The sequence below is a fragment of the Sprattus sprattus genome, assembly GCF_963457725.1.
Source record: "Sprattus sprattus genome assembly, chromosome: 5".
Taxonomy (NCBI): domain Eukaryota; kingdom Metazoa; phylum Chordata; class Actinopteri; order Clupeiformes; family Clupeidae; genus Sprattus; species Sprattus sprattus.
Genome location: NC_137924.1, coordinates 34,189,882 through 34,214,537, shown reverse-complemented (window position 1 = coordinate 34,214,537; position 24,656 = coordinate 34,189,882). Strand labels below are relative to the sequence as shown.

The 24,656-nt window shown below is 40.9% G+C and overlaps 1 protein-coding gene across 13 annotated transcripts in view; it reads right to left on the bottom strand.

Annotated features, from left to right (window-relative positions):
* mycbp2 (MYC binding protein 2) overlaps positions 1-24,656 on the bottom strand; it is a 116,070-nt gene that overhangs the window by 67,067 nt on the left and 24,347 nt on the right. For 12 of the 13 annotated variants that reach the window (XR_013968644.1, XM_080838317.1, XM_080838318.1 and 9 more), the window contains 27 exons: positions 24,182-24,301; positions 20,873-20,954; positions 19,758-19,875; positions 19,375-19,579; positions 18,525-18,678; positions 18,137-18,309; positions 17,072-17,197; positions 15,965-16,092; positions 15,015-15,106; positions 14,728-14,862; positions 14,393-14,476; positions 14,203-14,299; positions 13,427-13,619; positions 10,223-10,497; positions 9,019-9,240; positions 8,015-8,206; positions 7,394-7,600; positions 5,815-5,952; positions 5,554-5,732; positions 3,928-4,070; positions 3,704-3,804; positions 2,402-2,620; positions 1,898-2,120; positions 1,689-1,807; positions 1,083-1,170; positions 896-945; positions 303-475 (listed from right to left, as the gene is read on the bottom strand). Coding sequence is in view for 12 of the 13 variants with exons in the window: in XM_080838317.1 (XP_080694443.1) it covers positions 303-475; positions 896-945; positions 1,083-1,170; positions 1,689-1,807; positions 1,898-2,120; positions 2,402-2,620; positions 3,704-3,804; positions 3,928-4,070; positions 5,554-5,732; positions 5,815-5,952; positions 7,394-7,600; positions 8,015-8,206; positions 9,019-9,240; positions 10,223-10,497; positions 13,427-13,619; positions 14,203-14,299; positions 14,393-14,476; positions 14,728-14,862; positions 15,015-15,106; positions 15,965-16,092; positions 17,072-17,197; positions 18,137-18,309; positions 18,525-18,678; positions 19,375-19,579; positions 19,758-19,875; positions 20,873-20,954; positions 24,182-24,301 (4,036 nt within the window). In the remaining variant the exon portion in view is untranslated. The remainder of the gene's footprint in view (positions 1-302; positions 476-895; positions 946-1,082; positions 1,171-1,688; positions 1,808-1,897; positions 2,121-2,401; positions 2,621-3,703; positions 3,805-3,927; positions 4,071-5,553; positions 5,733-5,814; positions 5,953-7,393; positions 7,601-8,014; positions 8,207-9,018; positions 9,241-10,222; positions 10,498-13,426; positions 13,620-14,202; positions 14,300-14,392; positions 14,477-14,727; positions 14,863-15,014; positions 15,107-15,964; positions 16,093-17,071; positions 17,198-18,136; positions 18,310-18,524; positions 18,679-19,374; positions 19,580-19,757; positions 19,876-20,872; positions 20,955-24,181; positions 24,302-24,656) is intronic. The other variant, XM_080838319.1, reaches the window with a different exon arrangement.

Genomic DNA, 24,656 nt, shown 5'->3' with positions numbered 1-24,656 from the left:
GTTACTAGTCACTGGAATCAGTTTTTTCCCCTTGTCAACTGTATTTGAAGGATATCGGAATTATGTAACCCCAGATAAAAAATGTATGTAAAAAAAAAAACCTCACAATATTTTGTATCTTCCTAAAAGATCAAAGTGGTGTCTATGGTTTGCTACAGTGAGGTAGATCCGGCGGCAGGGTGAATATGTGTGTATATGTGAATATGGCCAAATTCGATCATGCCTAATCAATTGGTGCATCCCTATGTTGATATCCTGTATATATACGTATGCCAAAAGTATCATTTGAAGTGTGTATCTACCTGGCCAGTCGGCCTCCACTGGAGTTTGGCACACAGGTAATGAAGTCCTCCAGGAAAGAGTGCTCATTGGTCTGCAGGTGTAGAGGCAGGTTTCCCTCCAGAGCTTCCAGTATAGTGGGGGAGTGAGTGAGAGCCAGTCCCTTTCCAAGGATTCCACAGTGGGCCTTACATACCTAACAAAACAGAACACATACACACACAAACAAGATAAGACTACACCCAGAGGGGGCCTCACACACCTTACAAAACACAACACATACACACACAAACAAGTTAAGACTATACCCACGGTGGGCCTACTGTTTAGGCCAGGTAGGTTATATTGTGTCTTATGTCTGCCTGAGGGAAGTCCACATGGTCCGTCTAATATGTTTCTCACGTTCCTCGCTAGGGCAAGGGATTTGTGTATACACTTAAACTGCATATTGCGGTCAGACATCAGGGACAGAAGGAAGCTTTCCTTTCAAAATTACACACAGTAAAAAGAAAGCGTATTGCCACCAAGCACCTTAAGGTGTTAAACACAGAAATGTACCTACAATGTGTTGATGAATATTTGTGACATATATATTAGTTCAACCGAGGTCACTTACCTGAAGAGAGGCCTCTTCAAGTATTTCAAGATCATCTTCAAGATCGTTCCCTGAAGGGAAAGTTAAAGTTCAAAACAGGCTTTAAGTTGCCAGTTTAAAAACAACAGCCTCTACTATAAACCAGAAAGAGATGTGAAGAGAATAAGGCTCTTTCACAGAGGGAAGACATCGTTATTCCATGACTGACCTGTGGACAGAGCCAGATCTTTCTTCATGAGAGCCGCAGCACACACACTACCCAAGTAAGCCAGCTCTTTCTCCAGCTGAATAATGCCCTGGGAACACAGACACTTGGTTATAGCAGGCATTCTCACTACAAAGGTTATTCAAGAGAAACATTTGGTAAAGCAGGATGCTTCTAAAGGGGCCTTCAGACAGTGGACGACAAATTGCCTGACGCCTGAAGTCTCCACACCAACGTAGTCTCCTGGCAGCAGTTGTCACAGCGAGGTAGTCACCATGGTAACAATAGAGCCTTTCACTCAGAACAATTCATTGTTATTCATTCCTAGCTATTTATTACTGCTGTTAATGATGTTTCATCACTTGAATTGATCTATGCAGATATTTGAAGCATACAAAAAAAGTTGAGCTCTGCTCAAAGAGCAATAGCACCCTCTATGGCCAAGTCTTTGTCCATCGTCTGAGGGCCTCCACTACAGTTGGATATTATCATCCGCTCTGGCTGAGCCGCTCTCAAAAAACACAGCACAAAAGAACAGCACTATAGAGCTCTGTCATTGGATGAGCAGAGCTGGGCACATTATTGTGACAGTATTGAATTAAAACCAACCTCATCAGGACCTGGGTTGAACTCATAACCCACTGCCATGCACTTAAAGCCATAGAAGCAGGCCTTGTCATCTTTCACATAATCGGACGCAGTCTCCAGGGAAAACAGGACCTCGTTTCCTGTGCAAAACAAATACAAATACAGTGGCATGAGTATCACAACAGTGTCCTTTTGACACACATCTGACATTCGTATCAAGGTGGTGTTACCTGGTAGAACCAACACTGAAGTCGGCCACCCAGTGGAGCCAAAAAACCTTTTGAGCTCGGTCCAAGAGTTGATGGCTTCATGGACGAGTGGTTTTAAGGCCAGGCTAGCCAACTGAAGAGAACGGCTAGGGATGAACAGACGCAGCACATCCTCTGGCTGAGCTGTACCACATTGGGGGTCGAACTCAATTGTTGTCCATCGCACACAGTCTGGGAAGGACACCTAGGGAGAGGAGTTTACAAATTACACAACACTTAGCCTTCATATGAGACTATTAGTACTAGTTCCCCTTTTCTCTCTTTCTGGAAGCAATCATAAAGGCAAAGTTCCTGATTCAATAGCTAGCTTTTCAGTTAGTGTAGAGGGTTTAACAGATTCATGTTGATATGAGCCATACTTTAAATTGGAAAAGTGAACAACTTCCTCTGAATAATGCTGATGTTGTAAGTGGCTATATGATCCAAAATCATCATAAGTTCCTGGGCAAAATGAATCAGTTTTACCTTGTACTGAGTGACTCCGGCCTGCTTGTAGGGATGATCACTCTCAATGACAGCATAGTGATTGGATGTAGTACATGCTGATAGGCCCTGGTCTGGCTGATTGCCCGTAGTGCTGTCTGTTGACTGGTTAGGGTTGAACGTAGGTGGGGCATACTTCTGATTCAAAGCAGACACTGCTGGGAGCAGCTCTTGAACCAGACCAAAGACTTCCACAGCAGCCTGACAAGACATGAGAGAGGAGATGCATTAATTACACTGAAATGTATTATTTATTATTTATTTATTTGTGTGCATACAGTCAATGACAGGTCCATGACAAACATATTTGAGTTCTGGAAGGACACTTTTTAAATAATTTTAAATTTTAACTATGGGATCAAATCCTGGTGTTTTGGGAAAAGGGCCAAATCTGGGCTGAACTAGGGTCTTTCAATTGTTATAAGATGAAACAGTAAAACAGGAGAATACAAATCAGATATGTAGTGTTCATTTTTGATTCACTAGCAACAAAAATGGCTTTGAATGAGTTTCAAAATACAAACTATCTAGAGCTAAATCAAAAGTTGTCAAAAGAATTAAGGATACAGTTTCCAACCATTTCATTAGATTTGTACACAGTTTACCATCTCTCTTCCATTTCCTCATGTGACTGTAAGCACTGTTTACAGCATGTGTGTGACTGTCCACAACATTAGAACTCTTGACAGAGACAGAAGACAGATGCTATTGACTGGTGCTTCAGTCCAAGGCAACACCCACTGGCAGCATGTGATGGATGTTGACTTCAGAATGTACTTCATGGTTCTCTTTCTTGAGCATCAGGTCTGTAGAAATGGTTCAAGACTACGGTTCCCCAGCTCGTTGGGCTGAAAAGTTATCTAATAAGAGTGATGATTGCGTAGTTGTATCTGACTTGCCAATTTAAATGCAAATTACACTAAACCACTAGTCATTTTGTAACTACCTGTTGTCTTGTCTTTTAAAAATAAAGATGTTGCTACCAATACGCTAAAGCAGGAAAACACATCGTGTCAATTGCTTCAAGCAGCATGTGAGACTTCAGAGTAGTATCCATGGTTACAAACAGCTGTTAACGCTCCAAAAATGATGGTGTCAAACAAGGACCTTTAGGTCATTTAGCATTGAATTTCCCTATATCTAATTGAAGTCTCGTTTTCGCTGTTTTGAAAACACTGTTTTGTTTTGGAATCACTGCCAGTGGGTGCTCAGACCGTTTGGCACATTGTATAACTCAGTAGTCGCCAGTGGGCATAGAATTAAGTGCAAGTCTTAAGACCTTACCTTGGGAACAGAGGCAGCGACCGGGCCAATGTAGGCTAGAATGAGGGGAAGAAGCATGGAGAACAAACTGGAGGAGCTCAGGAGGTCTGGGATGTCCTCTGCTGCACACAACAACAGAAAGTGCAAAAAAAAGTATTTTTTAGAAAACATTCAAATTTGTAGACCTCAACCATAACAATGCAGCCTTCTGACTTCATGGTGAGGCTCAAAGAAAAATGTCTTACCATCTACTGCAAATGCCCTGTGAAGAAGGTCTTTTGCAGCTCGGATGACTGCACTAACCACCGACAAAGATCGGCTGCAATTTTTATCCTCTTCATTGGCTTTACTCAAAATCTGAGACTGCAGGTCACCATCATATTCACTTCTGTGAGCACAAAACATGGAAATGGTTAAACTGTCATTTTATTCATGTTTTCGATGATTCATACCAAATACCAATGACAGATTAATAGCTATTAGGGTGAATGGTGGGAATGATGACATCCCATCACAAGGTATACACTCAAACTGCAAAACCAAAGTCTAATATAATAGACTGGGAATGATCACACCTCATTCCCTTCAACAAACAATCTGATTCTACTGATAGTGGGGTCCCGCCAATGACTGTTCTACAGCTTTTTGTGACTAAGCACAAAAGGGCAAAAAAGGCAAAGGGCTGCTGAGAATGCAAGCTGGCCCTGAGTTTAGCACCTTCCTTCCAGTGGCAAGAGGACTGTTAAACTGCTGAGGCCTCTTCACGTGAGACTCTTCCTCCAGTCTCACTCTGAACAACATGTGTGGCCCAAACAAACAGAAGCAGGCAGGATCTACTGGTTCAATTTTGCACAGCCAGAATCCTAAGAATCCTGTTTCTTTTGATTTTGACTGTCTGGCTGCAAACTCCTAGCCTGGCCATTACCAGCCTGTGACTCCATTTCTTTTCGTCAGTCAGTCTGGCACAACCCAATGCATTTTCGTTTCCGAGATGGGCGGTTGCTTATCTTGAGGTTTAAAATAATTGGAGTTCCCTTAACCAATCAGCAACGTCTCCCCAGTCTCTTCATTACTAACTGGACCATCTTGTAGATTAAACTCTTCCCAAAGCCAGTTGGGAGAAGAGCTACGGCGTCCTTTCCAATCATAAAACTTACAAGACAATCCTTTTGTTCTCCTTTTAATTTTCTGATGTTCTCGAGAGTTGAGACAACTTCTCCGATAGCTTTTCGTGTCTCTTCCTCCGTCGCTGGTTAACTACAAACTCCGCTGGACTACAAGCAACTCGGCAAGGCGAGTTTTGAGTCACAGCTCTGACCTGTTCGCTGATTGGTGCGGTTGTAGGGTGAAGCCTGGAAACGATGTTAGGTGGGGTTAGGCCAGACTGAGTATGAGCTTGAAATAAATTCAGGCGGAAATACGTAGGCTGGTGTCACCAGGCTAGCAAACTCCCCAAACTGGACTCTATACACACACACACAACACACCACCTCATGAGCAATCAAGATCCGGGATGAGCCTCTCCATCCAGCTCACTATCTTTTTCAGTGTCCCCCTCAAGCAGAAGGTTCAGGTCACCAAGAGGCAGGACAGAGCATCTTAACCGGAGCTTCTTCCCCAAAGCCATACAGTTGATAAATACAAGCGTTGACTAACTTTATGATGTTGAGTATTGTATGTTTTTTCTTGTTGCACTTATGTTTAGTCCGTATGTTTGAGCTGGTGTTGTATGCAGTGTATTCTTTCCAGCCATTCAATCTGTACTGACATGAATTCCACCAGCCTAACCCATAACAGCCTAGCTCTTAAAAGGAACTTTATGTAATTTGTACAGAGTGAAATACATCTTTAACAAGGAAGGCTATTCTCACCTATAATAGAGGATCTGAGGGATTTGTCCTCGTGTTTGGTTGGTGCCATTACTGCTTAGACTGCAGGTGCTGAAGGTGAAAGCAACTCCATCAGAACACTGCACCGTGGTCATCCCCCCATCACCATTAGCGGTGCGACTGCCGTAGTTTCGCAGGCGGACAGCATATTTCACACCCTCCTAGGAGATGTGAGAGTGCAATGTTATAAACATATGGAATAAGTCATTTAGCCTGGGGAGAAGCATTTCTCTTGAGAGTTACCTTGAGAGGGATGGCTTTATCCAGCCTGATCTCAGCAATGTCACTGGGAGAATCATCGGTGCTATAGGTGCCCTTGACCAGCTCCAGGGACGTCCACCTATGGGAGTGGGCAGAATCTCCTGGGTGCTCTGTCTGGGCCTAATTTAACAGAAAAAAAGAATAGATGGGTTAGCCTAAAATGAAATAGCCTCTAAAATGGTTCTGATGTAGACTTCATTTCGACAGAACTTAACATATGAGATGCATTTCAAGCACTTCAAAAACCCTCTAAAAATGCATTGGCTGTCCCTGTCCTCCAGACTCGCCCATTTCTGCGTATCCTGCCAGGAGTTACATCCTCCTAAGGATCGTTTCATGCTTTTAAGGTTATCCAAAGACCAGCTGCTCCATATTGTACATCACAGTAAAGTTAGGGTATTATTATATTAGAATACATTACGACCATCTGCTCCATATAGCCCATCACAGTGGGGTAAAGACAGAGAAGATAAAGACCATCTGCTCCATATAGCCCATCACAGTGGGGTAAAGACAGAGAAGATTAAGACAAGCTGCTCTATATAGCCCATCACAGTGGGGTAAAGATATTAGAGAACATTAAGACCAGCTGCTCCATATAGCCCATTACAGTGGGGTAAAGACAGAGAAGATTAAGGGGCCGTTTACATGAAGTCTAGTTTGTTTGCGTCCGAAATGAAACTTATACAGATAGCCCTATGGTAAGGACGAACACTCTCTATCCGCACACGGTATCTGCAACGATTCGAATCAGGGGTCGAAAGTGAGTAGATTTGAATCTGTACGGGGGCTGGTGTTCGTGTGCAAGGATTCACGCAACCCGTTCTAATCTGATGATGTAATTGCCCCACGTGATCACCTCGCAACCTCAGGCTGAACCCCTATTCACCCCACTGCTTCACTTCATAACAGCAACAACAATTTAAATGTATGACGTGGCTCCTTTTTCGTGACTAACCTTTTTCTACTGTGCTTAGTTGTTTCTATTGGGATAGTGTGCTGCTCTACCTACATGTGGATAGTTTTACGTGGTCTTACTTAGCCACATCATTTTTGAGACCAGCCAGAACACCTGACACAACCTGCATTATTTAATAACTGAATGGGTTGCCATGGCGCAGCGAGTGAGGCAGCCGAATGCAGCAGCTCTCCAGCTTAAAAAAAATCCCTATCCCTATAACCTGGCTAATTAATTACAGACCAATATCCAACCTCCCTTACCTGTCAAAAATATTTCAAAAAGTACATGAAAAAAGAAGACCTTCAATCTGCCTTTAGAGCCCATCACAGCATTTTGACAAATGAATGGCCATCTAGCAATAATGACCCTGAAAATTGTGGTGTCAGGTAAGGTAATAATTAGAGGGCTAATGGCCTTAATACGCATAGGGGGCTATTAAGCCTTTTAACACACTGTCTTTTGAAGACCAGAATAATATTATTTTACAGAAATCTAGCCAATAATTGCAGCATACACTTTACATACACATATGCAATCAAAAACAGTTGACATGGGCTTCTGTTGATAAAGGTATTCCAAGAATGTGAAGAAGTCTCTTACGTCATCAGCAAGCACCTCCAGCTCGTACTCATGAATCCCACCTCCACCGTAGACGCAGAACCCCACCAGCACCACGCCTTGCTTGTCCACACTAAAGCAGATGGCATCAGGTGAGCCGTTGCCTGTGTTCCAGCTGCGCCCCTGGCTCATCTTGGTGAAGCGGCTGGGGGAGGACTTCACAGAATGCAGAGAGTTCAGCCCGTCCATCTGAAAGACAAAGGTTAGAACAAATTAACTTTCACAAGTTTATCTAAGGAGTTTAAAGGTTTACTGTGTGAACAACAGAACTGCGATACTGTACAGACCACCTAAGCCATCAGATGTTTTTATTTCTGAAACTCAACTATGTGAGCTACTCGGAGTGTCTGCTGATGTCATCCTGATGAGAGATTTGATCCTACATCTAGATAACTCCTCCAACTCATCTACTCAAGCCTTGGCCTTGGCGTCACCAAATATGTGGACTTTTCTAACCCACTGTGTATCCCACTGAACTTCACTTATTGGGGGAGGGGGGGATACATTTTTGAAAGCACATTTTTTTATAGATATAACTAAGGAGAAAACAATACAATGATGAGAGCAGACTTAAAAGTCCAGCCCATTTAGACTGTTTCCTACCTCAGAGCCAAGAGCTGAGGCAGTGAGTTCACTGACAATGCTGGCCAGCAATCCACAGGTATTGGACACCAAGTGTGGGGAGAAGAGCTCCACCTCTTTCCTCAGGGTCTTCCTTACTGGCAGTACCACAATCACCAGCATTTTCTCAAGAACCTCACGGAAACTTGTCATGCCCATCAAGTTCTCTTCATTCTGTACAGAAAAAAAATGTCCCACTATGTTATTACATTTAACGTACGTATGTGTGGTATGTAGAAGTGGACAATACATATTTGCAGTAAGTTGTACTCTGAGTGTGAGTGCATTATTTACTTTATTGAGTTAACAATTCTATTTGAAGATGTGACTGAAGAAGCCTTTGAAAAGAACAAGCTAAAGTATGTCAGGGCGAGGTAAACGAGGTTGGACAGCACGCACAAGACCAGTGGAAGATTGGAGCTAAATCAACCACATAGCTTCAGTTGGATTTTGTTTTCGATTAGAGTCCCTCAAAGAAGCTTTAAAGTGTGAACTGCTCAAACTCAGGGGTGGGATCACTTAGGTGGGAACGAGCAGCAGCAAAAACTATTTAAGGACTAAAATGACAGGCTGCAAAAACACCCCACTCACAGGAAATACAATCTAGAGTGATTTTTTTTGTGCAAAATACAAACCAGAAATAGATCTACAAAATCAGTACTGCAGTCTGCTTCCAACAGTGCAGGCAAATCCAGAACTGCTTTGCAAAATGTTTGAATTTAAATAAGCACATTCTAAAAGAAGACATGCAAGGTACACTGTACAACAGCATTCATAATTGGTCAACTTGTGTTAATAATGCATTATTCAAATCCAGACCATTGTTATGTGTTCTTTTTAAAGCTAGAAGAAGCTTTGACATGGAAAGATATACCTTTAATGAGTTTTTAAGAGTGTTTATATCAGCCTTATTTGAAAATGTCCTATATGCAAATGAAAATAAGGGGCACCATGTTGGCCATGCCTAGATGGCAGATGGTACTTACATGGCTGAGCTTCTCCATATGTGACACCAGCAGGGGGAAGCGATGAGCAAGGGCTGAGTCATTCTCCGTGCTCACCTGCTTGACCAGTGAGCGAAGTAGTACCTCACCATCATAAGCAATTGGCAGGATAGAGGTCAGCTTCACTGAAGAATTGCACAATGCTGACATCACTGCTGCAAGCAAACGGCTGCTTGAGGTACGGAAATTGGCTTCTTGGATGTCCTGGAGGTGAGGACAGTGGGAAAAAAATGGGGTCAGAGGACCTTGATGCTGAAGTCATACCTTAAGATCAGAATTGTCTTAATCGCTGCTCTTGAAACTCCACCCTTAACATCAGAATTGTCTTAACCGCTGCTCTTGAAACTCCACCCTTAACATCAGAATTGTCTTAACCGCTGCTCTTGAAACTCCACCCTTAACATCAGAATTGTCTTAACCGCTGCTCTTGAAACTCCACCCTTAACATCAGAATTGTCTTAACCGCTGCTCTTCAAACTTCACTACTGTGGCTGCTCAGCCCTTTGTATTATTACAGTTCAGTAGCACAAAAAGAGCTAAGACAGAGTGGAAACACAATCTATCACTTATGATGAAACATCTACTGAATGACATATTGAATGAGAAAGTGAATGTATAAAGCATACGTGTACATGAAATCACCCAGAAAATACTTTTCGACGATAAGGTGTAAAATTAATCAAAATCTAGGGTTAGGGTTAATTTCTGCTCTAAATAACAAAACTACATTTGCAGCAATTACAAACGTTGCAGCTTCTACGACAAACGTTGCTTTTTCCATAAATAGGTCTTGTATAATTTGAAGCAGTGCTTTGGTCCACCGTACTGTAGGATGAAACTGACTCTAGGCAGGTGCCATCCATGGGGTCTGGCAGTGTGGCCAGTTGGAGTTATAGACTCCTCTACCCGGGGACAACATTCTTAAAGTTTAGGGTGACCATCTCACAATGTGACGGCTGCTACAACCTTCATCTACTCACCAACCGAATACAAAGCAGCATGAAATGATACACTGAAAAATGTGCCACTGGCTTCAAAAGCACAATTCAGTGTCTTCATATATCAAACTCGATGTCGTACCTATGTATATTGGATCCATGTCGCACAGTGTGGTAGTAAATGTACACAATTGTAGAAATCTCGGAGTCTGTATGCGCCTTTATTTCTAGTGACTCCAGGCACATACCTGATCCAGGCAGTTGAGCAGGTCACACAGGCAGGCCCACTGGAGGGCAGGGGTGGGGTAGAAAGAGTGAAAGCAGACAGTGAAGGTGTTGTGGCACTCCTGCAGTACAGCTTCCAGGAGGATGAGAGGCTGGCTGAGGTAGCCCTCTGGGTCATTATCTAGCTTGGTCAAGCAGTTGTCCATGCCCTCCGATAGGATCTTCTTCAGTAAGCTGCGTGTCTTACCGACACACTCTGCAAGCTTGCTTGACTCCTCAACCACTGCCTTTGAGGTGGCTGAATGGAGAGAATGATAAGAGATTTTACTTTAACTTTGGGGGGAAGAAAGAAGTAAGATAAAGATCCATTTACTGCAGTGTCTCAATTTGGGAATTCTGTGTCAATTAATCACATTTCAGGAATTTTTAAAGCCCTACCATATCATCATTTTTTTGCTAAATGTTTATGACCATATTGCATGAATGTAACATATTATGATGACGACTACTTTATTTAAAAAAAAAACTACCCAGTAAGCCCAGTCAGCTCCCAGCAGATGCATGAGCCCAAGTTCTGCTCAAGGTTACTTCCAGTTAACAGATTTTTTTCCTTGTCCCTGTCCCATTATGTTTGCTCCAGAGTTAGGGTTAGGGCATGGGGCTCTGTAAATCGTCTTGAAACTGTTTAATTGTTTTGGTGCTATATAAACAAAATTGAATTCAATTGAATGTATTTTCACAATAGAGGTCTGATTAGGGTCCAAGCAGCATTATGTCAATCATACCAAATGGCCACAATTTGAATGATTCTACAATTTCTCCAGGTGAAAGGGGACAACTGGAATTTCTGACATATTGCGCAAGCATTTAAAGGCAAAACAAGTTTTGAGGATGGACCAAATAGAAGAAATCATTATAGCCAGTTTGTGAGTGTGGAGGCGGGTGGGTCTGGGATGCTAGACACCATTGTTGAGCCTTCTGGAGGTGTTATGGGCACTGACGAATGAAGGTGCCCACTTGACAACCCCAATGAAATGCTCACAAAGCAGCTTTGTTGTTGTTGTAGTGGTTATTGGTGTTACTTGCATGTGACAGTAGGATGATTGGCTGCTGTGGGAAGTGCCCAACCAAAAGCACAAGGAATTTAACTTTTCCTGTGTATAACTAAAATTATACCTTATCTATTATTATTATGTTGATTGGAGTAATTCGTCTTTGAAGTCTGGATGTTCACTCTTTAATAAGTAATGTGCTTTTCAACAAATATTGTTTAAATGAAAGAGACAACGATATTTACTATTTTAAATAGGGCTGAACGATTTGGGAAAATAATCTAATTGGAATTGTGTTTTTTCCTAATATTGCGATTGCGATTTAATATGCGATTTTTTAAATATTTTTTCCTAATTTTTTCCCCAACAAATCGTAATAAATGATTTCAATATGACCGACCCAATATTAGATACATTTAGTGTAAAACATTATTTCCCACATTATATTATTTAACTGCTCATTACAGAATTAAGAACATTCTAAGAACAAATCGGTGGCTTTGCCACTGTGCATCTTAGTAATTTTAACACTGTAAGCATAAACTGTAAGAATAAACACAAGGCATGCACCTTTTAAACACAGTGTGCAAAATGTACCATCTTAAGAAAAAAAAACACTATTTTAATCGTGAACGTTGCGGTTAGAAAATCGCGTTCTATCATATCCAGATTAAATTGCAAATGCAATTAATCGTTCAGCCCTAATTTTAAAAGTATGCAATTTGGCCATAGACCTTGGTATTCTAAAAATCCAGATAAATATGAGGCAGTCAAGCAAAAAGCATCCTAGCAGTTTGAAAAGGTCAGGAGGAAAAGACAACAATCGTTTGAAATCTCTGCATCTCCCAATTGCTTAAAAATAAATAATATGTACAGCAGCACTGTAACACCCACCAACGTAATAACTTCCCACCAACATAATAACCCTGCCAACGTAATAAAAAAAGTGAGCATTTCAGACGTAATAGCCCGGCCAATGTAATAATTTCCTGCCAACGTAATAATACTTTACCTCAACAAATTTTCATCTTCAATTAAATCCAGAACCAAATGGTGATTGCCAGTTCTCTGCGTTGGCCAATCAACTTGAAAATATAGGGATTTTAAGATCAGCATCCAATGTTAGGGAAGAAATTGTGTCTAATTTACGAAACAATCCCTATACATCACATGGAACCCCTATTTCTAATTTTGTGGGGGACAACTGGGATATGTATTTGGAAAATATGCACGAACATGGGACATTTGGAGATCATATCACCCTTCAAAGAGCATCACAACTTTATAATGTGCAAATTTTGGTTGTATCTACACTTGGAGCAAATGCTTCCACCCTCATTTTACCAAGACACACATATGATGAGAACCTACCCCTATTAAACCTTGGTCATTTGCAGAGGGGCAGGGAGAGCATTATGTGAGCCTCGTTGGGGATACTAGGTCATATGTAAATACCATTCTGGAGGCTGACAGACACCAATTAATAATAAGTATTACGTTGGCAAGAAGCTGTGTATTACGTTGGCAGGAGGCAAGAATTATTACGTTGGCAGGAAATTATTACGTTGGCCGGGCTATTACGTCTGAAATGCACACTTTTTTATTACGTTGGCAGGGTTATTACGTTGGTGGGAAGTTATTACGTTGGTGGGTGTTACACTTGCACTCTCTTACACTCTCATGCTCTACTATCTTTTAACATATACTGGTAGAATCAAAATTAAGAACAGCTGACCTTTACAACACACAAATGTGGATATCAAATTGACCTGTCTTTATGAAAGGACTACAGTGGAAAAGTCATTTTCAATGTAGAATTGAATTTTTGTCTTTGTAAACTTTCTGTTTGTTTTAAACTCTATTTTCAGGATAGCAATTATTTTAGATCACAAAAACATGGTATTTTTACTGGGGGTGTAGACTCTTTATATCCACACATATAAATTCAGTATATATGCTGCGTGTCATTCACGTTGTGCACACGGAGCCTTGTTTGATCCTTGTTTTGCATACATGATATGGGGAATATCTCACAGATGTAAACCCTTAGTGTGAGGGGATGCATACCTGATATGGGGAATATCTCACAGATGTAAACCCTTAGTGTGAGGGGATGCATACCTGATATGGGGAATATCTCACAGATGTAAACCCTTAGTGTGAGGGGATGCATACCTGATATGGGGAATATCTCACAGATGTAAACACGCAGCAGACGCAGGCAGCAGGTCCCCACAAACCGCAGGCGCTCCAGGTCCAGCAGGGTGGCTGTGTACTGAAAGCCTTTCAGCCCCCGCAGTTCTTCCACACCAAGCACGAGTGTGGTCCAGCTCCAGTGCAAGATACTCAGCAAGGATTCAAAACACTCCTGGAAACAAATATGTACTTTAATGGAGTACTGCCAATGAACAGACACGATCAAAAATGCATAATGTAACAGCAGCACTAAAATCCCATCTTTCTACATATTCCGAACGAATATTCAAGGTGGAAATAATGATATCTAACATAACATGATTTCATCCAGGAAAACCAAAACTTCGCTTCAAGAAATCTGGAATCCACTGGGCATAAAAACTCATATTCATTGTTTTTCCAAAATATATGTTTTTTTGGGGGGGGGGTTGGACTGATGACTCATTCAAATTAGCGTTTCAAAATGAACAGTAACCAGAAACTTCCCACCCATTTGCTTGGTACAGCAACTCAAGCTTCAATTGATCCACTTGTGGGCCTATCAAATGTGTGGCATTCCTGTGGGGACTCTGGTGTACACAAGTTACCCGACTTACCACTGAAACAGTCCTAGCAAAAGAGCGTTTCAGGATGTGAACTACATACTTACCACTGAAACAGTCCTAGCAAAGGAGTGTTTCAGGATGTGAACTACAGACTTACCACTGAAACAGTCCTAGCAAAGGAGTGTTTCAGGATGTGAACTACAGACTTACCACTGAAACAGTCCTGGCAAAAGAGCGTTTCAGGATGTGAACTGGCTCGCTGGTCTGCTGCTTCCCCTTTGCTGTGTTGCCATCATTAGAGGGTAACCTACAGGAACAATGACATTTATGTGGAGAGATTATTGAGATACCTTGTATGAAACTACAACTATAACAAAAAGGGAAAAGACGATATTCTCACCTATACAACAACTGAGGTATTTGGCCTGCATTCACGTCAGTACCATTGTTGGACTTCTTTGAGCTCTTGAACTGAAACATCACACTATAATCGAAAAATAGATATTTTCAAGCATACGTGTGAACACCGACACATTCACAATGAAGTGTCACTTGTTCATGAGAACCTCAATCTGAAATTACACTTGCTTTGAAACAATTGTTAACAGAGCATCACACAATCATCGGAGTACGTCAATCTGTTCACCAAAGGGTTAACATTACAGTTAAATTCAGTCATTCAACAGATGCGTGACCTAAGACTCAGGAGATGCATGCATTGCAGGGTGCATTTACCTGTCATCAGTGGTGATGGTGGCTTGGCCATGTGAGCCACAGTCACTACTGGGGCCAGACACACGGGCCCAGGCCACATACCACCACCCTTGCTGCAGCAGCACCGGCTCATCAAACATCATGGCATATTTCTCCCTGTTGAAATGCACAGAGGAACAGCCTGCTCATGCTCGGTCACTAATCAGCCTCGTATAGTGTGAGTGTATTTTTTTTTTGTAGATGATGCTATAGAACACAGCTGTTCTTATTCTCGGCACCAGTTAACAAACATTCCTGCAGTCAGTTACCTGGCAGCACAGTCATAGGCCAGCACGTCCGTCTCAGCTAAAAGCTCGCCATCTGTTTCATGGTCCCCCCCATCTGGGCCCAGTTCAAACAGCTGCACCATAAACAAAAGATCAGAAGTGCAGTCAGTGGGCAATTAATGACAAATCATGGACAATCTGCAGCCTGCTCTCCCCGTCTTAACTGCTCTTTCCAATCAGGGGGGGAGCTTCATAGAATCATATCTTCTTGTGCACCCTAAACACGTTGGAAGTGGCTGACCACAGGCCCATGGGGTCAAATCTTTCCCAAGCTTGATTCCTATAATAACCCTTCGAGTCTACAGTTTTTAAAAAAGTGATCATTATTTCTATGTGAAGCTCTATAAACATATGCACATAATGTAGAAAAAATATCTGGTCATTTTTACAGAATATAAAACTGACATCAAGCGATGTAAAACCGTATTCCTAAATGTCAGGGTGGAAGAGATTGTATGAGACAGTATGGATGAAAATCAAATCTAAAATGATTACTGCAAATTGCAGGGGATATTGTATGTGCACAAGCATCACACCTGTATAGATACTTAAAGAAAACAGAGATGATCAAGAGTCTCTTGGGGAACTAGAATAAGATATTTTGGGCTTAAAAGCACAATATTTATTTACTATTTATTAAACCATAAAGGCAGCATAATACATATCCTGAAAAAACTAAATATATTCCATGAGGACCCATTGTGTCACCTATTCTGTTCAATGTGTGAAACACCACAGTAGGGTGGATGAGCAAAGCACAATATTGCAAATACATTTTTATTACATTATTATATTATTTACAGTGTTAAAGGTTGACATAAATCAGATTAACCAACCAAAAGGCTGTGAATAAGTGTTAATTATCAAAATACATACAGCACACTATATTACACAATATGATATAATTTCTTCAAAGATTCGACATCACTGACCTTGATTTTAGCAGTGTACTCTCCACGGCCACCAAACAACCCAAGCCCACCCAGCAGGACATCTGTGTCTGCACAAAAACGAATGGCCTCCACTGAGTGAGCCGAGTACCCCCAGCCTCCTCCATGACCTGTGGAAACACATCACATGCTACGTTAATCAAGGGAAAGACTGCATATGATCTAGGGTTATTACACATCACATGCTACGTTAATCAAGGGAAAGACTGCATATGCTCTAGGGTTAGCACACATCACATGCTACGTTAATCAAGGGAGAGACTGCATATGCTCTAGGGTTAGCACACATCACATGCTACGTTAATCAAGGGAAAGACTGCATATGCTCTAGGGTTAGTACACTTTACAAACTGAATGGGACTCATAACACATAAACAAATTATAAAGCTCAAGTACGCTCTATCTCGGTTCTATTATGGTTGCATTTTATGGGTGTGGTGCAGGAAAACAGTAGTCAGTCCACATCATTTCACCCTGACACCACCAGTTTTGCTGGTATGGCAGAGCACAAACTCAACTGTCCTCCATCACAACGTCAAAACAACGTACATACATAACATAAAGACAACATAAAGAACACTAAGGCATTGACATTTCACTGTATGCTTGCTGTCAATACAGTACAGGTTTTTGTTGTTTTTGGTGTTGTGTGTTTAAACAATGACATTGTGTGAGCTTAGCTTTTAAAAACAATGCACAAGCCTTCAGGTCTCCACATTGACTTATTCCAAGCAGGGCTGGAACGTGGGGGCGGGGTTGTTTCACTCAAGCTAAGCACACTCTCTTCACAATCCTACCTTTTCATGTACTCAAGCCAAGCCCACTCTTTTCTCAATCCTACCTTCTCATTGTCATCTGATTTTTTTTCACTGATTGTCTTTCTCATGCACTTCTGTCAGAACATAGTGACAGTTTTAGCAAATATGCCGCTTTAAGAGGCCCAAATTGAATCTTCCATTTAAATGGAAAGACAATTGAGGAAATGAGCCCATGAATGATGGCAGGCTACTGAAGGTATTGCTGTCAGAACAAATCATTGTGATAATGAATGTAACAGGCCCATTTTCAGAACCAAGAAAGTGTTCTTACTCTCAAAACGGTTCACAACACTGTAGTCCTCCTTGGAGTAGACCTTCATTACAGACTGAGTCTCCTCCTCAGAGCAGGCCACACCGATCTTCAGCTCTTGCATGGCAGCCAATGTGTCCAGACACCCTGTGAAGACAGAGTTTCATAAGAATCAAAATATGTGAAGGGCCTGGGATAATGAGCTCAATGTCCGTACTTATTTTGATGTTATTCAATGTTAGATCACTTGGTCAATAAATTACTGAGTACACCATTTTTGTGAATAAATATTATATTGACTTTTATCAATTCTCATAACCTAAATAAAGTTCTGGTCATATTTATGCAGATTTTCATTAATATGGTATTCACAAACTTTCAAGCATCCCTGTACCTAACTGAAATAAACCTGCATGGCATGAGAGCATAGAGACATCCGTTAACAGTGTACAACAACATTAAGAAAGCTGTTGTAACTCCAATGGGGAAGGGAGTTACCGGTGGAAAGAGAAAGAATTTCAAATGAACCTACATTGTTAACCCGCAGATAGAGTGCATTTTAGCTCGATTCTCTTACCACTGCACTTTTTTGATGGCCAGTGGAGTAGGATGGCTACTAATGTGTGTTCTTTCATTCAAACTTGGAGACTGATACTTCTTCTTTCAGTGTAGCCATACCTAAGATGTGCAGGTGTTCTTTCATTCAAACTTGGAGACTGATACTTCTTCTTTCAGTGTAGCCATACCTAAGATGTGCAGGTGTTCTTTCATTCAAACTTGGAGACTGATACTACTTCTTTCAGTGTAGCCATACCTAAGATGTGCAGGTGTTCTTTCATTCAAACTTGGAGACTGATACTTCTTCTTTCAGTGTAGCCATACCTAAGATGTGCAGGTCTTCTTTCATTCAAACTTGGAGACTGATACTACTTCTTTCAGTGTAGCCATACCTAAGATGTGCAGGTGTTCTTTCATTCAAACTTGGAGACTGATACTACTTCTTTCAGTGTAGCCATACCTAAGATGTGCAGGTGTTCTTTCATTCAAACTTGGAGACTGATACTACTTCTTTCAGTGTAGCCATACCTAAGATGTGCAGGGCCCCATGGGAGCGTGTGGTGGTGGCCTGGGGCCCTGAAGGCAGAGCGAGTTCAGGGCTGAGGATGCTACAGCGCCCTTGGATGTCTGAAGTTGCAGGCACACGTGCATCAGCAATGACAGCATTGTAGCACCACATCTCCCGCGTGGCAGGGAGGAACCTGGGAACAGAAGAGATGACAGACATGAAGAAGAAGGAGAGATAGATGACAGGGGGAGTCATTAGAGCATTGGACAGCCTGCATTAACCACAACACAAACCAACAGTAGTTAACCATAAAACATGAAGAAGAAGAGAGATAGATGAAAGAGGGAGTCATTAGAGCATTGAACCGTATATCCAATAGTACTCCATAGCACTCCATTAAACACTGACCTCCAGATGACATCATACACTGGATCTAAGCACAGTCCAAATCCCTGCAGGTCCTCCTGCTCTGAGTCATTAAAGGTTCTGCAGCTGCCATCCACCTTGTTGATCAACAGGCATTTAAAAGGAGGCGGCTCTGAGGCGGAGGTGGGTACCAGACCTGTACAGGACCAGAAAAGGATGCAGAAAAGGAGTTAGACACAAAATCCTTCAGATAAGAAGTCAACAAAAACCTGGAAATCATCTCAAATAATAGCATTACTGAATTGTAAATATCCTAATAGTAGTTCTGTGATGGAGGCACCTCCTATACACCAACAGAATTTCTACAACAGTGCTCCAGATTCCTGAACATTCAGATAGATAAAGGCAATCTGATAAACGTATTAAATACCTATGAATAGCTTCAAAACTATTGAAAAGCGTCAACTGTAAGTTTGTTTCAATTTAAAGATCTTCCAAGTGTGTGACCTAGTAAGTACCATACATTCATGTTTCCCACAACTCATTATTGAGGATAAAAAAGATACATTGTTACCTAACAATAAAAAAAATTAAAAAACATAAAACATTATCTATCTGACATGCTAGCTAGCTTGTGACACTTCATGGGACAAGGTTCTGGTAGGCCCCTTAGGTTAATGTAATTGTTTCATATATCACTTAAAACAGCCACGGAGTTGAGAGTTTGACTGTGACTCAAAAGTATTTATTTGGGTCATTTTGTACTCAAAGATTCAGATTGTGGTGTCAATCCTTAAGAAGTTAAAGAAGCTAATGCAACCCTAATGGAACTGTAAGCATATCAAAGTCAAATGGAATGTGTAAGAGGGAGATAGTTAGAAATAGACGTTACCAATAATATGTTTGCTGGCAAAGACCTCAGAAGTGGCAAGAACATGAGAATTGATGAGTGCCTCATCAATTCTAAGGAACGTCTGGTCTCCACTGGCGCCTATCCATGTTGCTTTGCGGCCATACTTGGCCCCAATGTTGGGCATAGGGGAAGGTTTAGCATTCCAGTACGGGATGTCCAAAATGGGCCGACCAAGTTGCCCTTTCTGTGAAGAGAAAAGGTTAAGTTTTATGGCCAAACCTGTAACAAAATATTAAAATAATGCTGATATGCCTTCAAGTTGCAGTATTCGCAGAGAAAGGATAGAGGTGTGGTTGTGACAGATAGAGATGTGAAGGTGTGGAACAATGAGTGACAGATTCAGCTGAGGTAGGCTACTATACCGAGAAGCTTCCAAAGGTGAAGACTTGTCCATCTGTGAGGAGAACAGCTGTGTGATTGCTGCCTGCTGTCACCTGAACACTGGTCCCAGGCAGAGCCTGCACTAGGGTGGGTGACCCTCTGAAAACATCCAAATAAGACATGTTACACACACAATACTGGAGATTTATGCTGTACAAATGTTTGAAACCATAACAGTCTAATTATATTAAATTAATTGAAAAAAATGACATTAAGTGAAAATATCATCCTCATGGAGGTTACTGAGTTCAGTTTTTGTTAAAACTGATTAAGAGAGTGTATGGTAATTTTGGAGAATGTAGTTTGCAGTATTTTAGAAATTAATTATATTATGCAGAAGGTAACTTGCAATCTCTGTCTATTTCTATTGGGGACAGCCATGGAGAGCCTATATGTCACACAGATTTAGTGTTTGGAAAGGGAGCTAACTAAGCTAAGCTTACGTTGTCTAGCTACATAGCCTTGTTACATACTTCTCCAGTGGAAGTATCCATATTTAATTAAGTACTTTGGGGGACTCAGAATATAAACAGCTAACTACAGAAGCAATTTCCTCAATTATTAAATACAACGGGTACATCTTTGCTATAGCATCCATTACCCTACAGCATTACAGAGATCCTGTTGCTAGCAAGCCTGCTGATATTTTTTGCAAGTACTGTATTCGTAGACTGAATGGGTCATTTTTGAGCAACAGTATGCAATTTGCGACCTTTAGTTGTATCTGATCTTGGCAAATAGTTTTGCCATCATCTTCAATTTGATTTGGGTGTTCTATGGTCATGTAAAGGTCATTTCCACTAGCTCCACTGGCTGTGTTCTATGTTGTTCTGTCCAGGAGAGACCATCCCTCAAAAATGTAAGAAAAGCTTACTAATGGCAGAGGTGGAGGGTTAAACGGTGTTCTACTGGTCATTGTCAACCTTTTGCGTTGATTGTCTATAATTATGTTGTATTTTTATCACCATAACTATGCATTATGAATTACATGGATATAATACATAACTAATATTTGGATACTAGAGGTAATCCCCAATAATTGTGACTGGCATCTTACATTCTATTCTATTCATGCTGACTCTTTACCAGACATTACCTGGAGTTCACATCTCCGTGCCCAAGTTGTCCATGCTGACCATAGCCAAAGGTGTAAACATCCCCATTTTCCATCAGTACCACTGAAAAGACAGAGAGATTCCATTATGTAACACTACAATAGGAATATGCAAGATCATTTCTTATTTCCTTGCACAGATCATACATCAGTGCATGTTATTGATTAACAAAATACAACACAGCATATTAACTTTAATATAACAAAACACATTTAAATTGATTTACTTTAATCCCCATAATTTCCAGATCAGTCCAACTACTTCATAGAAAACTCTGTGAGCAATACAATCAGGCCAAAAGGCTGGACTGATCTTTGTCACTGAAAAGGACCCAACATCAAAGATCAATCATAGCAGATATGAATAATGCTGTTCTGTCTCTGTTATTTTAATACATCTCAGTTTGTATTAAATTAAGAAGATTTTATGTGCATATTTCTTAATGATTTGAGTTCAATTAAGCGGTTTTTCCTTATTTTTTATTTAAGCATATAACCAACTATTAGGTTCCATTCCTTAGAATGGGGTTGCGTTAATAATCGCATTAGGCTGAGCTCAAATACGAGGCACACTAAAATATTTGTAATAATATCCAAGTCATCGTCCAGGCCTTAGTTCAGAAGGGTACAAAATAAAGACTATTTCGAAATGTTGCACGTGAAGATGAAATAAGCGTTGGCGCGGGACCTTACGATAAGTCATCCCAGAAAAATATTGCTGACAGTGTCATGTCTTGTTATTGCACACCAAACAACTATTTCATAATATCCCTACAGGATACCTCTATAGCCTAACACCCTTTTTCAATTCAAGAAAATGTTCAGTGTTTGAGCTGCATTTGTTTGACCAGAGGATGTGGTGAATAGTCCAGGTAGGTCAGCATACAGTAGCTTGTGTTGTAATAGAGGGCATTCTCATTTAAAAAGAAGAGGATTAACCTAGCCCAAAGAATGCACAAATTAATGTAACAAAGTCTGCACTTTCGAGACAAAACAGTGGCCTAGGCACTGTTGTCTTGTCTAGTTTAAAGGTGCAACAATAAGATCTATTACACTAACACTTCTTATTGAATTTACATTGAATTTACATTCAGTTTATTTTTTTTATTATTATGTATACAAAATAAAACTACCTTACCCATCCACCCTTCCAAGAGTACAGTGTCCAAACTATTGAGCACTCAATAATTCTGTAAAAAGGCTTCTTCATCATTAGAACACCTTTCCCCTGTTATGCCTCACAGGTCAGCAGCAAAGGTACCCACAACATGCTGGCTGCATCTTCAACAGTTATGTTTCCTTCTAGGGAGAGTTTAAAAGAAGCAGCAATATTGGGGAATTGCCAAAAATGGAAAAAGCTTAAATAGGAAAAACAGTACAGAGACTGGATGGAATGGATTGGTCAGCTCAGTCACAGAATCGAAAGTATTGAGCCCTGGTGGGAGCAGCTTGACTGTTTAGTCAATATCTTGCCTATTATTTTATACATTTAAAACTTATGTAATGGATGTAATTATGAGTTTCGAGGAAAATGTGACATTTTCTTAATGATTGGAAACTGGTAATATAGATAATACAAAAAAGGGAATTAACTTGTGTGGCTTGTTGCTGTTTCTCTGTTCAAGAAACCCTCCATCAGTGTGACATAGAGCAGGCTTTCCCAACCCATGGGCATCATCCACTGGGCCGCGAAAATGTTTTAGGTTTTGTGTTTTTCTCCACGAATTTTCCAACAAGAACTGATTTTTAGTTGAGAACAATATTAATTTGTGCTGTCAAAATGAACGTTAATCTATGAGATTATTGTGGCCGAGATTAATGCAATAAAATATTTTAACCCAGTTAACACATCTTTGTTTACTTCCAGTGTGCGTGGACCCGACACAAAACCGCTGCGCACCTGCAGTCAGTTAGACAGGAGAGACCGAGACGGTAGTGGAAGATGGAGAGACCTGAGGGATTGTCGGGCGGAAAGTATTTGTTAAAGAGGCAAAATTACGGAACAATCGACAAAACTAAAGTTGTATGTAGCATTTGTCAAGCTTTATTTAGCCATCACATAAGCAGCTCGTCTTTAAGTTATCACCTTAATGCAAAGCACCCGATAGAAAGCAGTCCCATGTTAGATGGTCGCCAACCCACACTCCACGACTTCTCTAAGAAAATAAAACACCAATCCGTGAAAAGGTAACCAACGCTGTAGCAGTTTGGGTTGCCGGTGACTGTCGGCCCAGCAACATAGTTGAAGATGATGGGCTGACTGAGGTGTTCCGAATTGCTTCACGGGACAATTCTTATGATTTACCGTTCAGGTGCACCATTGTGTCTCGCATACATTCCTTGTATGACAGCGAGAGAGCACGAAAAAAATACCATTAAGCAACAGTGTTTAAAATACACAGTGTCTGAAGTGATTACTCATTCATTTATAAGAATGATGGCACTGGTAATGTTATACTATCGAAAACTTCTAAAATTCAGCGTAAATACAACCCTGATTAAATAAGATTTGGTTTTGTGAATGGAGGTTGAGCGCGTTTTAAAGCTGTCTAATGAAGCGCTCAAACCTTCAACTTCAACCTTCGACATTTGGAGACACGACATCCAGCACTCACATACAGAACCAGGTCCTGGAAACGATGAAAGGCAGCTCGTTCCTTTTAAAACAAGTTAGATGAATCGACAGACGTCAGTAAAGCTGCATTAGTGCTGTTTTTTGTGCTTTATCATTGGAGTGGTATTCTACAAGAGGACAGGTTTTTCTGTGGAAAGCTACCAACTCGACCTACTGCCAAAGAATGCTCGGTGCTGTTTATGCTGATAATAGATTGCAGCCAGAGATTTAAATCATTAATTCAATTATTTGAATCATTATATTGACCTATTTGAACCTATTTATTTGAACATTATTTGAACCTAGTTGTTTGCATGTCTGAAGCATCACCTTTTTTAATGAGGCCTAGCTGAGTGGTCTTGTTTGCATGTTTCATCACTTGATTTGAGTGCATGCTTTCTTATTCTGGTCTATTCTGGTGTTATTTCCTTGCTTGTTTGCTGTGCACAAATAAGCCTAGGCCTACAGCAACTAAATTATCTGTGTGGTTTTATGTTGTTTTCTGGTGCACAATACAATTTTGATGCAATATCTAGAGTTAGATTTTCTTTTATACGAAAAGTTGGGCCTCGGAGTCGAAAAGGTTGGGAACCCCTGACATAGAGGACCAAAAGCACGTACGGACCCAGGAGCACTTGGCCGAGTGAGTCTGAGCCTCTTTGCCTTAAAAGACGTACCTGAGTGGTGGAAGCCACAGCTGACCTGTGCGGCACGCAGTTCACAGTCGAAGCGCACTGCACCAGGAGGATACGTTGTGATCTTACTGGCATCTTTGTCTCCACGCTCACTGCTACCATCTGTGCAAGAAACATACAGACAACAGAAAGACAGCATTAGCCTGGAAATGTGAAAGAGATATGATCAATATATCATTTTGCGTCCTACCTATGGACAAGTAACACTGCAATATTATCTTGGAGTACTAACAAAATCACAGTAATTCTTGACAACATTTTATTCCTGTTTGAGTATCTGTACTAGAATGTACTTTTTTCAAAAAATGTGATGCAATACTTAAAACATGAAAGTTTTACTACAGGGGGTGACCGTAATTGTACCCTCATAGAAATTATGAATTGAATTCTCAGATGTTCTTCTTGATTTGGACACAGTAGCCAGTAGGAGACATTATTCATGGGCTTTTACATTACA